Below are 15186 nucleotides of genomic sequence, written 5' to 3'. Positions count from 1 at the left end.
AAACTTGTACAAATAGGAATTCGTTTTCCGATAAACAAAATTGACAAATTGAAGATTTCGCAACAAAAACAATCACTTCTGCCTTCTTCTAGGGAACAGAAAGGTACACTCTTCAATTTTTTTATTGAACTTTTACAATTCAAGTTTGTTTGATACTTGCAATAAATTCATGTTTTTGTTGTAAATGATTAATTATATAAATAATATAAAATATAATAATAATATAAGAAATAATCGTTAATGAAATTAAAATAAATTTTATTGAGTAATATCATTACGATATTTCAGGCATTTTATCTGAGGCAACTTGTTTATTGAAATGCAATAAAATAAAAATTAATAAATAAAACCAGATATCAGTTTAACGAAATCTGTTTGACTTTTTGATCTTGAAATGGACGATGCGGATGTTTTGTTTTAATAAAAAGAAAGCTCAATATTTCTACTTGATTAATTAACATTTATTTTACTTTACAGATTTTGTTAGATAATTGAATACTTATTGTTTCAAATTTTTTCTTTGAAATTACTCTGTTCCCCCGGGATATCTTCAACTAAATAAAAATGTTTATTAACCTTTTAAATTCAGATTGAAAAGTAAATCTAACTTTAGAATACTCTTTTTTGTTTGTCGAAGCAAAGTTTTCCAGTCTCGAACGATGATTATAATAATCAACAAGAAGAGCGGCAAATAACGCGAAAATTTAAAAAGTCGATCATCGAGGCGCGATACGATTCGAGAACAATGCACGTAAGTGTGCGCGCGCACCTTCATCAAAGCAGGCGGCAGTTATCGTTGAGAGAGATGCCCGTGTGGAAAAAATTCGATACCGGATGAATTTTTTTTATCGTCGCGAAATTGTTTGCACGTATGTACATTCTCGTAATCAAGTTTCATTACACGAATACGTAAAAATACGTTGCGATTGGTATTATCGCGCGGAACACTTGCTCTCGCTTAAGATCATAACCTTCTTTCTCTTATTAATTCGGGTAGTTTGTTAATAATTCACTGAGATAGCATTGTCTCGGCGATAATTCGATGTGATTTATGCGTTTTCTTGTCTGCACAGCTGCTGTTTTGTCATGTGAACATTTGACATTTGACAGTCGATAGTTCGGCGTTTTGATTGTTTATATCTCGACAATTTCGCTAATGACGCTTGCCTCTGTTTCATAACTTCATTTGTAATTCTTATCACTTGGTTGAGATTAGTGTTTAAAATTTTTATGTTTTATGCAATTTCAGAACATCAGGTACAATGGTTTCTAGGAGTATACTAGGAATTATAAAGATATTTTGTAGATTCAAGAATAACGATCGTTGTTGTCATTGTGAGTACAGTTGTATATATGTTTTTTTAATCATTAATTTTATCGATCGTACTTTTTTTCGATTGATATGATCGAAAGTTTATTGACTTCGAACGTTTACTGCATTTAAATTTAATCACGATAATTTCTTTTTCTTTGTTATTAAAATTTTTACTATTATTACGATAAGTTGGTTATTATCTGAATTTTATCTCATTTATTTATATGTGAGCGATAACAACTATGTAAGCATAATCGTGTAATGACAGTACAAGTTGATATATAACTTATTGCTGTGTTATATTTACGACTATTATTTATAAAAATCTATAATCTAAAAATTTTTGAAAACCAGGAGAAGATTATGCAAATACTACAGACGTTCGTACAGCTGAAATAAGCTTTGCTTAATAATGTTTCAAGTGCTTAATAAAAAGGAAGTTTTCAAAGCTGTATTTTTATTCTATACTATGCCAAGTTACTGCTCTATCCTACATTCATATCATCATTATCCTCTCTCAGTCATATCTTAAACTTACTAATTTACTAATACTATTTTAAGAAATAGTATTTTTACATTTGATAAAATGCTATTTACCAAATAGTAAATACTATTACCTAAAATAGTAAATACTATTACCTAAAATAGTAAATATTATTTTAAATGTGATAAATATTGTGCGAATTTGCTTAAAGTTTTGTATTTTAAGGTGAAGTTTCAAAAGTTTAAACTTCCAGCTTTACGCATTGTGATACAGAAGATAGTGAGATGACTAAATGTCGTCAAGGCTATATTTTTTATATCATTTTATTTCATCTCTCTCTACATCTCCTTTTCTCTTCGAAGAAACAACAAACATTTATGAAATAATTTAAAGAAAAAAAGGAAAAAGAAGAAAAAACTAAAAAGGAACTTCAAATCCTCTTAAACGGTAGCGTTCAGTTCCTCCACATCTCTGTGATGGACGAGGACCTCAGTGACGTGCATATTAGGCACGTTGACTAGAGGATTGAGAGGTCTGTCCAGAGGGAAGCCCATGGGACGTCCGTCGCTGGTGATGCGGCCCCATATAGGAGACTCAATGTGGACGAGGTTCGATTCGTCGACCGGTGAAACCATGACCAACAGGTTGTACGGCATACCGTCCTTTGTGCCTCTTGGCAGAATGAGCCTGTCGGGGAAGCCATAAGGCTGCGTGGAGTACTTGAAGACTTCGCCGCTCTCGAGGCTTGTGACGAGCTTCTTGTAGAGGACATCGCTGGGAGTTTCGTCAGGGACAACGAAAATGGACTCGTGGCTGCTTCTGTCGATGGTGTTGGTGCCAGTTTTCACTGTAATATGAGCAATTAATTGGATGATTAAATAGAGAATTACTTCTCTTGCTTGGAATAAAATTCATCAATTTCAACAATTAATAAAATTAATCCCTTAGAAAGAAGATATACGATGTAAATAATGAAATATAAATACGTACGGTCAACCAAGAATTCGTCCATCTGCATGAAGTTCATGTAGTTGGCGATGAGATCAACTTCGTGACCGAATTCGTCTTGTTTCGGTCCAAGAAAGATACGAACAACACTCCTGGTGTCCCGGTCGCTGTTCACGGTGATATGGTAGGTGAATGGTTTGTGGTTGAGACGGTATTGACGAGCCTTGATCAGGGTGTTCCTAGCCTCTTTATGGCTACGAACGGACATTCCGTTGTTGAGCATGGATTCAAAGTGGTCGAAGTAAGTGGTAAGCTTGTCCACGGTTACGGATTGAACGGCCACGCCAGGGAAGCTCAGTTCCTCCATCGTGTATTTCGGGAGGTTCTCCTTGTATCTGGCGGAGAGATTTGGTTTTGTTAAACCAACCAAACGATTGAACAAATCGTTCAACGAATTTACATTTCTATCGCATTAGAGAACTGCGAGATTTTGCATTCTCTTTCACGAGTTGCAGAAGACGAACCTGTGATAATAGTCCAGGATAGTCTTGTAGATGCTGAAGACAACAGGGTCTCTCATACTGGTGGACCATAGATGGAGAGCAGACGGTACCACTTGGTATCTGATGTTCGACTCGGAACCAAGCCCGAAGACTTTTCTCATGAGCAAGTCCAACTGTCCGTAGTATTGCAAGTTGACGCTGTCAGCGTTACCTTGCACGAGGTTACCAAGAATGTTCAATCCGTCCTTGGTGTAGATGTTGACGCGGTTGCCCTGACTGTCCAAGACGAAACCGGCGTCGATGGCGTTCGAGAGTCTAGTGTGCAAGTCTTGCAACATCTGCGATAGAGTTTGGAAATTTTGCTTCTGGTTTTTCCACTCGAGAGAGTTTACTGAGAGTTTATTCTACTGAGAGTTTACTCAGTAAAGTAAAGTAAAATTACTTCAGTAAAGTTGCAGTAAAGTAAAATTATTCAGGAAAGTTGCAGTAGAGTAAAATTACTCAGTAAAGTTGCAGCAAAGTAAAATTGCTCAGTAAAGTTGCAGTAAAATAAAATTACTTCCCTTGGAGAAGTAAAAATTACCTGGACGTGTCTTTGCATGTGACTTGGCACGATGGTCCCGGTTCTCCTCTGGGTGAACGAAACTCCGTTACGCAAGTGCATGGTGGGGTAGTATCCAGTCATAATGGGTCGGTTCACGTTCACGTAGTTAATCTCACCCATGTTATGGCTAAGTCTCTCAAGATTATATCTAAAGTTTCAGGTAGCAACCATTAAATGGAGGAAATTTTCAAAAAAAAGAGAAATACGTCAACGTATAAAATTTCCATGAAAACGTACCTGTTCAACAATTGTTTATGGATGAAGAAATAGTATTCACCGCGAGGCTGTGGCGTGTTGAGCATGCTGGCGGGCATGAAAGGTGGATGATCGTGATTGATCATGAAGTAAAAGCTATTGAAGCCAACGTCCTCGGTAAGGTAGTTCAGTCTCTGTTCGGGTTGGTTGTGTCTGGTGGTGTACCAGCCACTATAGTTGGCCGGAAGTACATAGTACTCGACACCGCCTACGGTCTTCTTTACGCCAGCTGTTTAAAGTTAGACGAAAGCTTCGCGTAAATGTATATGGAATAACAGTGATTAAGAGAATCTTGCTTCTTGTGAAAAGAAGCGAAGAAAGAATGCATGAAAATGCAAAAGAGGACAGGATAATTACCTGTGTCACCCATGGCGATGTTGTAGGATCTTTGCATGACGTCGTCGTTGAAGAACAAGTGCGGCACTACTTCGTACATTGGCGGCAGTTTCATCATTCTGGTGTCAGGACGATGGATCATGGCGATGCTGAGAGAGTAGACGTACATGAGCTCGTTCACGTTGAACCTAGCCCAGACAGCAGTGTGGTAGAACATGTCGAACGTTTTGGCACTGAGCAGGACACGGAAAAGCACCACAGCTTGGTGACGCATTTCTCTGTTCATCATGGTGAATACTTGTCCACGCGGCAGCATGCCGTGGTTCAGAAGCTGCACGAATTCCTTCACTGCCTTCTGCACGAAACATCATCGTCTCGAGTTACAAGGCTCAGCCGAGGAATCACAATTTCAATGCTATCTCGGGTTACAGGAAGTCCAATGCTATTTATTTCTTGGATCAATGGGTTTTCGCTTAAGTCATTTTCTTACGCAAAAATTAGTACTTTGAAGATTTAGTTTAGCTTTTTACTGTTGGTAAAAGAGCTTTGAGCTAAACTTTAAGAGTTTCCACAGCTTTATTAAGAAACGTAAGTACGTGACTACATTATTGTTTCAAAATATCTTATACAATGATCAATTTAGTCTTGGTGAAATTAAATATTAAGTATCTTAAATTGATAAAAGTAATTTAGTACTATACTAATAAGTATACTACATTTAATTTAGTACTATACTATACTAATTAAATCAGTAAAATTAAATTAATAAACTTAGTGAAATGTTTAATATTTTATCAGTAGGGACAATATTTAGTAAATTTTCGGATTAATGAAATATACATGAAGTATAAAGTAAAGTTCGAATAATCAACTTTGTGAATCAATTCTTTTTTTAGCTACCTGATCGTTGTAATTGGCGACATTCTCAAGGATGTTGAAAGTGCGAGCCTTCTGATAGAGTTCCGGATGATAGACAGTCGGTTGATCAACGTGCCAGAATAGTTCGTAGATGTTCTTTTGCCTGACCAAGTAGGTCTTGTCGGCCACCTGGCTGGGTAGTTGCTGCACTGCCTGGGCTAGCAGGCAAAAACTTGCGAGAATTACCAGAGCGAGCTTCATGATCGCCATGGTCGTAGTCGAAGAGGACCAGTACGGTGATCGGTTTATATACCGAAGTCAAAACTACGCGGACCTCGATAAATATACTCGATAATCGTGTAATCGTGCTCGTTTTAGGATGAGGTCGCGACGATGGTGAGAAAGTAAACGGTTTATCTCGCCACTTTTTGGTTTTCGTCAAGTGTCATTGCAATTGACATTGAAGATGCAGTCCCGTCTGATTCGATCGGGTACGTATCTGCCTCGATTTCGTAATTTCAATTAAAAACTGCAGATAGTGGTTGTAACGTTTAAAAATAATCATGTCGCTTGATGTTTCTCGAAATGAACTTGAAATGAACTCGCGGCGAGGTGGTCGACGATTTTTGAAAATTAATTCCGACGTATTGAGTTGAAATTTTTAATTATAGATTCAGAGTGGAACTAGTCGTTGGGTTCATTTCAGAATGCTCTGAAAGATTGCATTGAACATTGTCACGGACAACAACAGGAAACGTATAATTGTAAGATGTTCCTTCTTTTTTAACATGCCTGGTAAGTTCAAATTCAAACATAAGAATGTTTTTAACATAAGAGTTTCAGTGTTTTAAACATAAGAAATTACATGGTAAATTTCATAATAAAAATTTTATAATACATTTCATGCAGACGAATTATTAGAGGAGACACGATTACACAAAAATCGGTCTCCAGTTGAAACAAACAACCGTATTTATCTTTTATTATCGTCGTCGCAATTGATTCGAGGATCTACGTTGAGCTAAAAATTTTCTGTTCGTTTTTTGCGATAATCGAAAGTCTTGTTTGCATCGATAACAATTCAATCTCGATTGCTGCAATAACTCGTATTTTGTTTTTAAGAATTTTGTCGAAGTGATTTTAATTTTAATTCTTCGTCTACTTCTAATCGGGCTTCGATCGAATAAAAATAATTGTAAAATTGTAAATATATAGGAAATAATTGTAATTACAAATATTATAATTATATTATAAATTATGAAATTATAAATATTATAATTATATTATAAATTATGAAATTATAAATATTATAATTATATTATAAATTATGAAATTATAAATATTATAATTATATTATAAATTATGAAATTATAAATATTATAATTATATTATAAATTATGAAATTATAAATATTATAATTATATTATAAATTATGAAATTATAAATATTATAATTATATTATAAATTATAAAATTAAAAATATAATTATATCATAAATTGTGAAATTATAAAATTATATATATAATTATATTATAAATGATAAAATTATAAATATAATTATATTATAAATTATAAAATTATAAATATAATTATATTATGAATTATAGAATTATAAATATTATAATTATAGTATAAGTATTATTGAATTCTCGTGGAACACAAGAGAGATACGACTAATTTGTTTCTCTGAAAATAACGTGGAACCACTAACAGTGATCAATGAGAAAAGAGAAATTGAAATTTGAATATTTAACGTGGCAAAAGAGTTGGACTTAATTTAGGAAAAGAATAGCAGTCTAATTCAGGGAAAGAACAGCAAATAGAGATAACAATTATGTATTGATTTGTGAAGATTCACTCGACTGAAAAGATTGACAGGATGAGAACCGATAACACCGCAGACGGTGTTGAAAAATCATAGAAGCGAATGAACTTGCTATGTGTCGAATGTGAATGAACTTTGTAGGTGCTAGAGAGAGAAAAACGTCCACCTTAATAGACGTCTGCCTGTTGAAATTGTCTAACGAAAAATGTTCATTATATACAGGGTAGGGTAAAAGTTTCTTCCCACCTATTTTTTTTTTTTTTAATAGAATATCAAAATGTATCGTTTAAGTTCAAACAGTTTGAAATTAAAAGAAAGGTAATAATGAAAAAATTATAGATTTATTTAGGAAATATTTTATTTCATTTATTTATTAGGATGTGTTTCATTCGTTTGTTTATTTGGGAGCAAGATGTGTAAATGAAATGTTCACGTTCTTTGAACTTTAGTCTTCGGTGATTCTGGCTTTGCTTAATCTGCTTGAAGGAAAATCAGCAATGTCGGCGAAACGAACGTCTGAATTGAAACATTAAAAATTGTTGCATCATTCGTCTTATGCACTACGCTCTGCGTTAGGGGTGGATTTAGATCAGTTTCGGTTTGTTATTTGCAGAGTGAAGAGTTATTGTTTGAGTATCGTGTTTGCACCGAATACCGGGGGTGAATCGAAGAATTTCTCTCCGCAGCTTAACAATTGGCAAAACAACAACGAGCTGTTGGAGAGAATAGCAGAGAATGTGAGAGCGATCTTCTTTCTAACGCTAGAACTACCGACGACCAATAAAGCTAATAAACGTTTTTATTATTATTATTAATAGTATTATATATTATATATTATTATATGATTATTAATATAATAATACTATTATATAATAGTATTATTATATAATAATATTATTATTATTACTTTCTGTATCGAAGAAATTAGAGTGGGAAATGAAGAGCCAAGTTTATAATACAACAAAAGACACATAACTTTTGCTCGCGTATTTTGTAAAATCCAAATGATCCAAATCACTAAAAGTACGTTGCTAATCTGCGGAATTATGTTCTGAAAAAATTGTAAAAACTGCAGAAATATTCTGCGTGATCGTATTTTGAAAAATTTGAAAAATTACAGAAATTTTTCTGCGAAACTATACTCTGAAAAGATTGCAAAAATTATAAAAATATCCTGCAGAATTATATTCTGAAAAATTGTAACAATATTCTGCGGAATTACATTCTGAGAAATTATGAAAATCAGAAAGATATTTTGGAGAATCATATTCTGAAAAATTGTAAAAATATTCTGCGGAATTACATTCTGGAAAAATTAAAAATTATAATTGTAAAAAAGAAAGTAATTTGCGGTATTATATTCTGAGAAATTGTAAAAATTAGGAAAATATTTTGGAGAATTATATTCTGAAAAGCTATAATATAAATTGGTCATTTTGGCCATGTTATTTTTGGTAGTTCTAGCGTCAAGTTGGAAATTTTTTTACATAGAAAGTCGAGGTTGTGTGTGTTCGTAGGCAGAAGTGATGAAAGTGCGCGTTGGGGGCAGAAGATTAAGAGAGCAGAATGATACGTACGACGTGACAGAGACGCGACGCGAATATTGGCAATGAGAAAAAGTGTTAACGTGCCATTCGTGAACTCGCTGGCCGATATTTTACGATAGAAACTACGAAACATCTGGAAACTCAGAATGTAAAAAATAGCTTTAAAAAATTATTTTTCTGTATTTTTGCGCCCTGGTTGATCAACATGGCTCCCAAACGGTTCGTTTCTGCTCATCCAAAGTAAAATTTCTAATAGAAAAATATTTAAATCATTAGCTGACTGATAATTACATCCTAATTCTGACAATTTTATTAGTAATCATGAACTACTCGCAATCAGCTTTGAGTTTATCTTCTGTAAATATCCATCTGTTTTTCTAAATTTAATATGTGTTTACTAGGAATAATTGGGGACCATTTTAGTCAGAATTAATGTAGACATAAAAGTTCACTTCATTCAGAATTCAAAGAACTTTTTGCAACAAAGGAGGAGCTCTGTTTAAAGAAAGTACATTTTCATTAATTTCTATAAATTTATCATTAATTTAGAATCATTGGGAATTATCGTTGATCACGAAGCTTAATGAAATTAATAATTACCGATTTTACATATCTAATAATTAGTTATATTATACATTTTATATATAATATTATTATAATTATTATGTATTTTATACAATATTATATATAATTTTATATTATATATATTTATTATATAATATTATTAGGAATTACGATTAATTCGAGGGCCATTTTAGCCATTAGTTAATAGACAAAAGGGTTCGCTTCATTCAGAATTCTTTATTATCAAAAAGTGGTTTGCAACGTCGTCGACAGATGTAGGGAGAACCAACCTCTCCCCCCTCGCCTCTTCATTTAAAACAAATTACAATCAGTTCAATAATTCAGCTTTTCCTTCTCGTACGGGCGGTTGTAGATGTACACGTCTTTGAAGTACATGTTGGGAATGGTGAAGTTCCACCACGTGGGTCGGTCCAGCGGGAATCCGAATGGCCTGCCGTCGTACGTTAATTTGCCGATCAGAGGCAACTCGTACGTGTTGATACCACCTTCTTCCAACGGGCTGAGGAAGAAGAACATCTTGAACCTCATGCCCTCTGGTTTACCGCGTGGCAGTGTGAGACGTTCCGGGAAGCCGAATATCCTCTCGGTGTACGTGAACGGCTCGCTTCCGCTGATCGCCTTGTTCAATTTTTCGTAGTACTGCTCGCTGGACATCTGCTTGGGTGCCGTGAAGAACGACTCGGAACTGTGACGCTCGATGCTGTTGCTTCCAGGACGAACTGTAAAATTCAAACGGAGAAACTTACTTTCACACTCGAATTGAACGTTCTTTGATTATAGTCAGTCACGGGTGAATTCTCTCTGATCAGAAATTAATCGAAAGTTTCACATTCGAATCGAAGGATTAAAAGTCAAAATCCTGATCGGATTATTGAAGACGAACTCGACACTAACGTTTCACCGGGAATCGGTCCATCTCGACGAAGTAGAAGTAGTACTTCTGCAAGTAGATCGCGTCCTGTTTGACTTCGTCGAAGGCCGGCCCGAGGAAGATCCTCAGCGTTCCCTTCAGCTCCTTGTCGGACTTGATGTTTATGTTGTAGGTGAACGGCTGGTAGTTGAGACAGGCACGGCGCGCCTTCAGACGAGGATACAGCCCACCCTTGAAGTTCTCCACTGACACCGCGTTGTTGATCAGTGTGTCGCAGGTGTCGAAGAACGTGTACAGTTTGTCGATGTTCACGGACTCGAATTTCACGCCTGGCAGTTGCAGCTCGCTCTGAGAATATTGGGGCTGGAACTTCTTGTATCTGATGAACGCAACGATAGTTAAGTGAAAATCAGATGGCTGGCAATGATAGTAATAATTAGTAATTGAAAATAGTTGAAATAGCAGTGATAACAGTAAAATTAGATAATAATGATTGTAATTGGTAGTTAGTGATAGTAATAATTAGTAATTAAAAATAGTTGAAATAGTAGTAATTGGTAATTAAAAATGGTAAAAATAGTAGTAATAATAGTAATAATTGGTAGTTTAAAATAGTTAAAATAGCAGCAATAAGAGTAAAATTAGATAGCTAATAATAATAATTATAATTAGTAGTTAGTAATAGTAATACTAATAGTAATTAAAAATAGTTAAAATAGTAGTAATAATAGTAATAATTGGCAGTTAAAAATAGCTGCAATAAGAGAGAAATTAAATAGCTAATGATAATAATTGTAATTGTAGTAGTTAGTAATAGTAATACCAAGTAATTAAAAATAGTTAAAATAGTAGTAATAATAGTAGCAAACTACTTTATTCAATAATTAATAATTAGTAGGTAAATATAGTTGAAATAGTAATACTAGTAAAAATTGAATAGCTAGTAATAGTCAGTAATAATAAAAGCTAATAATAATTAGTAAGAATTAGAAAGTAGTAATGGTGACGAGTGAACAAAATTAGATACTAAATAGTAGTGGCAATGAATGAACAAATGTTCCACCGATATAGATACATTGTTACAATTATTAGCTATGCGAGGATCACCTGAGGAAATAGGAGACAATCTTCTTGTAAAGCATGTAGAAAGCTGGATCTCTCATGCTGGTGGAGTAACTCTGAAGGACGCTGGGGATCACTTTGTTTTTGTTCTGGAAGTCGAAGTTGAAGCCAAGGATGTCGCGGGCGAGGGCGTCATACATTCCGTAGAATCTGTTGTTGCAAGAGTCGGCATTTCCTTCTATCACGTTGCCGAGCATGTTCAGACCCTCCGACGTGTAGAGGTCGAGTCTCTTCCCGGTCTCGCTCAACATGTAGCCAGAGTCGATAGCGTTCATTATACGGAACTCCAGGGCGTTGATTTCCTGAAAAGTTGAACTTTCTTCGTTATAACTATCATTATATCGTTACAATACAGGTTGTGATATTGTTACTTTGCTGAAACATATAATAATTATATTTAATATAATATAAGAATTATATTATAATATATATTTATTATAATATGATATTTTATTGTAACATAAGAATTGTATTAAATATAATTATACTGTTATAATGCAGGCTGTGTTATCGTTATTTTTCTGAAATATTTTGCTTCTATACTCTCTCTTCTTACCAATATATTAATATTCTTGACTAATTGATCAATATATATATTGATCAATTGTTCATGAAAATAATAATTTGTTGAACACACTCACCTTAAGATACTTGTATTTGTAGTAAGGTATCGCCGAGAATCTGTCTCTCTGTGGGAAGTGCACGCCATTGAGGTACGTCATCGTCGAGTAGTAGCCGGGATAGATGGGCTTGTTCCAGTCGAAGTCTTCGATTTTACCAAGGCCGTTCGACATTCGTTCGAGGAAGTACCTAGCCAATAATTGCTGGTGGAAGAAGTAGTACAACTGTCCACGTATGTCTTTGGGCATACTGTATTTGCTGCTCGGCATCCAGAAGGGGAACATCTGCCGCATGTAGTAGTAGTACGCGTTTATTCCGACGTCTTCCATGAAATAGTCAAGCTTGTATTCCTCGTCCATGTACGGCGTCATGTATTTGCTCGAATAATTCGCCATCACCAGGTACGTCTCGATGTTGTTCATCCCGGCTGCAGCACCAGATCCTTGAAAAAAAATTTTATCGTGAGATCTCTTCTCTTGATAAAAGATTTTATTGTAAGATCTCTGCTCTTTTATTGGGAAAAGATTTCATTGTAAGATCTCTTCTTTAAAAGCGAAGATCTCTTCTCTTGTCTTGAAAAAAAATTTTATTGCAACATGTCTTCTTCAGAGTTGAAAGATTGGATATTTTTCAGAAGTCAATCTCCTAAAAGCTAGATCTTCCAGGGAAATATTTTGTTTCGTCGATTATTAACAATAGAAGTGCATTATTATAAAAAAGATACAATCAGGATTATCAGAAGTTTTAGCATATTATGGTTATTAGTTTAGTGTATTGTGACTAAAACTGATCACAAATTTCAGTGTATTATGATTCCAGAAAGAATTTCTCCTGTTACAGTTATAATTAATAAAAGATTTTTCTCATCAAGCAAATTAATGAAAAATTCAGTGCCAGAGGAATGAGAAGAGTTTATAGCTACCTCGAGACATCTTCAAGTTCTGCGCCTCTTCTATCACGCCCGAGTCGAAGAAATAATTAGGATAGATTTCATAGATCGCTGGCAATCTTATGTATCTGCAGTCGTTTCTGTAGAGCACGGCGGCGGTGAACGCGGAAGTGAACATGCCGTTGTTCGTGTGAATTCGGGCCCAGCTAGCCGTTTTGTAGAACGTCTGGAAGTCCTTCGCGTTGTAGAACAGCTCGAAAAGCATTTTCATCTCGTACTTCTGCTCGGAGTTGAACGGCGTGAAGATGGCACCTTGGTCAAGGAACATCCCTTGCTTCCACCACCAGAGGAACTTTTGCACGACATTCTGAAACAGATGGTTGAAACAAATGTAACATGTTCTTCGTAAATGTTTCAGGGACTTCATTTATTTGATTTGACTGATGTTGGAGCGTTCTCACTTATTTCCATCTGGCAATTTCATCAAGTGAAGATTCTTACGAGTTAAATTACCGAAAGGAGGGTAGAAAGTTGAAAGTTGGATAAAAATATTTTCGCTTTCGTTGCGTCTTTGACGCAGAGAATTGCGTGAGCATCTCAATGGAGGATCACCTTGTCTCTGTACATGTCGATGTTAGTCTCCACGTTATAGTTTCTCCCTGTGTCGTACCACTCGGCATCGCTCAGGTCTGTCTGTTTCATGTAGAGCAACAGATCGAAGATCTTCTTCTGCTTGTGGAGGAAGTCCATGTCGGCGGTGCGAGTTCCTGCGAGGGACGCCCCACAGACCACGCAAATTGCGCCTAATAACGCCACCAACAACGTCAACTTCACCATTCTCTGGAGATTCGTTCACCTTCGATACAATTACACCGATTGTGTACCGGTCGACGGTCCACCGTCGTGTTTTTATACTTATTCCGAATAGAATAATCACGGGGAACCTCTGACCCACGTCGTGTGTACACAGAGATATCGTGTGTCATCGATACACCCCTGTGTGTTTGAATGATTTATTGTTATTAACGCGAGAAACGGCGATATCGATTCCTCTTTCTTTGTTTTATTTTTTGGTATTTCGAAAATTCAGCTTCTCAGTAATGCAGACACGCATTGACATATTGACAAAAGTATTCGAACTTGCGCTTGCAGGCACCTCTCTTTTTCGCAAAACATGTTATGAAATGTTTTGAACTTTCACTGCTGTTTTTGTTTCAATTTGGTTCAAGAATCTAAGTCTAGGTGTAATTAAGCAGAGAGTATTATCAGATAAATTCGTTTCACCTGACACTCAAGTTTCATCCTATAGTTGGTCTTTCACCTTTGGATGATACTGGCAGAGTAGTCGAAATTCAACCAATTCGTAATTTTATGTACTCGTGCTGTTTATCACACTATTATTTTTTTTCGTCGATAGTTCGTCGATTCTGACATTGAAAGACAAAAGAGGGGTACATCGAGGAAACGTATTATGTATGATCTACAAAGACTCAATTAATTCAATTGAGGCAACTTTGAAATGGAGCATAATATAAAATACAAAAAGACGGAAAGAAATTTGAAAGAAAAAAATTAGAAAGTTAAATTTTCATTTAAAGAAATGCAAGGAATTCACTCTTAATAACTCATTCTCGAATTGCCCTCCCCTGTGGGCCCTAGGGGTCTAAAGTGATTAGTTTTAAAATTAGCTACATATACGTATACATATACATGTGTTTATCTTGCTTAAATATTACAACAGCAAAAGCTTTTCTTTTTCAGTCTGCAATTGTCAGACAATTCATTAGTTATAATTTGCTTCTCCTATTTTTAATTTTTCGAATTTCTCCACGTTCAGTAATTATATCAATAAATTTAAATATCAATCCAAAGTTAGAGCTAAATAATATTATCGTTATATTAATGCAATAAAGTCGAACAGAGTAATCTGTAAAAATTCTTAGAAACTATTTAGAAAATACTTATTTAAAAAAAAATTTAGAAAATTGATACAACAAATTTCATACGTGTATTGCAATCTAACATAGGACTATAAATTTTATTGATTAGTATTATAAATTTTTACCGTGGTGTCGGTTATGATATTATTGATTTAATTATCAACTTCAAATAAAAATATATTTTCATCGTTTGTCAATGCAGGCAGATAAAACGTGCAAAATTTTTCCTTGAATCGAGAATGGTCAAAACATTGACCTTATGCACTGTATTTATTTATGAAATTAATAACAGAATTATACATTCACGTGTACTAATTAATTAAATAATTAATTGATTAATTAAATATTTTTTTATTTCAAAAACGAGAGTACAAAGGAATAATGAAAGGATAATGAATAATATTGTTGTACACTAGTCTTATGGAAAAGTATTCTTATTTTATCTTTTTACCCTTCTTCCATTCATTACACAATCTTATTTTG

General features: G+C 34.6%; 2 protein-coding genes across 2 annotated transcripts; both read right to left on the bottom strand.

Moving 5' to 3' along the window:
* Positions 1-2220: 2220 nt before the first annotated feature.
* On the bottom strand, positions 2221-5598 carry LOC122530609 (larval serum protein 1 beta chain-like). The gene is made up of 7 exons (XM_043657708.1): positions 5346-5598; positions 4467-4800; positions 4092-4338; positions 3834-4002; positions 3272-3588; positions 2790-3142; positions 2221-2646 (listed from the first exon to the last, which is right to left on the bottom strand). The coding sequence occupies exons 1-7, from the start codon at positions 5571-5573 to the stop codon at positions 2240-2242; spliced, it is 2055 nt and encodes a 684-aa protein (XP_043513643.1). The 5' UTR covers positions 5574-5598; the 3' UTR covers positions 2221-2239.
* Positions 5599-9456: 3858 nt separating this feature from the next.
* LOC122530608 (arylphorin subunit alpha-like) lies at positions 9457-13653 on the bottom strand. Its single transcript, XM_043657707.1, has 6 exons — positions 13376-13653; positions 12797-13130; positions 11895-12316; positions 11239-11555; positions 10155-10510; positions 9457-9979 (listed from the first exon to the last, which is right to left on the bottom strand). The coding sequence occupies exons 1-6, from the start codon at positions 13598-13600 to the stop codon at positions 9573-9575; spliced, it is 2061 nt and encodes a 686-aa protein (XP_043513642.1). The 5' UTR covers positions 13601-13653; the 3' UTR covers positions 9457-9572.
* Between the last annotated feature and the right edge of the window lie 1533 nt (positions 13654-15186).

The sequence above is a fragment of the Frieseomelitta varia genome, unplaced genomic scaffold (genome assembly GCF_011392965.1).
Source record: "Frieseomelitta varia isolate USP_RPSP 00005682 unplaced genomic scaffold, Fvar_1.2 scaffold_347, whole genome shotgun sequence".
NCBI classification, from domain to species: domain Eukaryota; kingdom Metazoa; phylum Arthropoda; class Insecta; order Hymenoptera; family Apidae; genus Frieseomelitta; species Frieseomelitta varia.
Note: the sequence above shows the minus strand (reverse complement) of the source record. Positions and strands in the feature narration are given on the sequence as shown.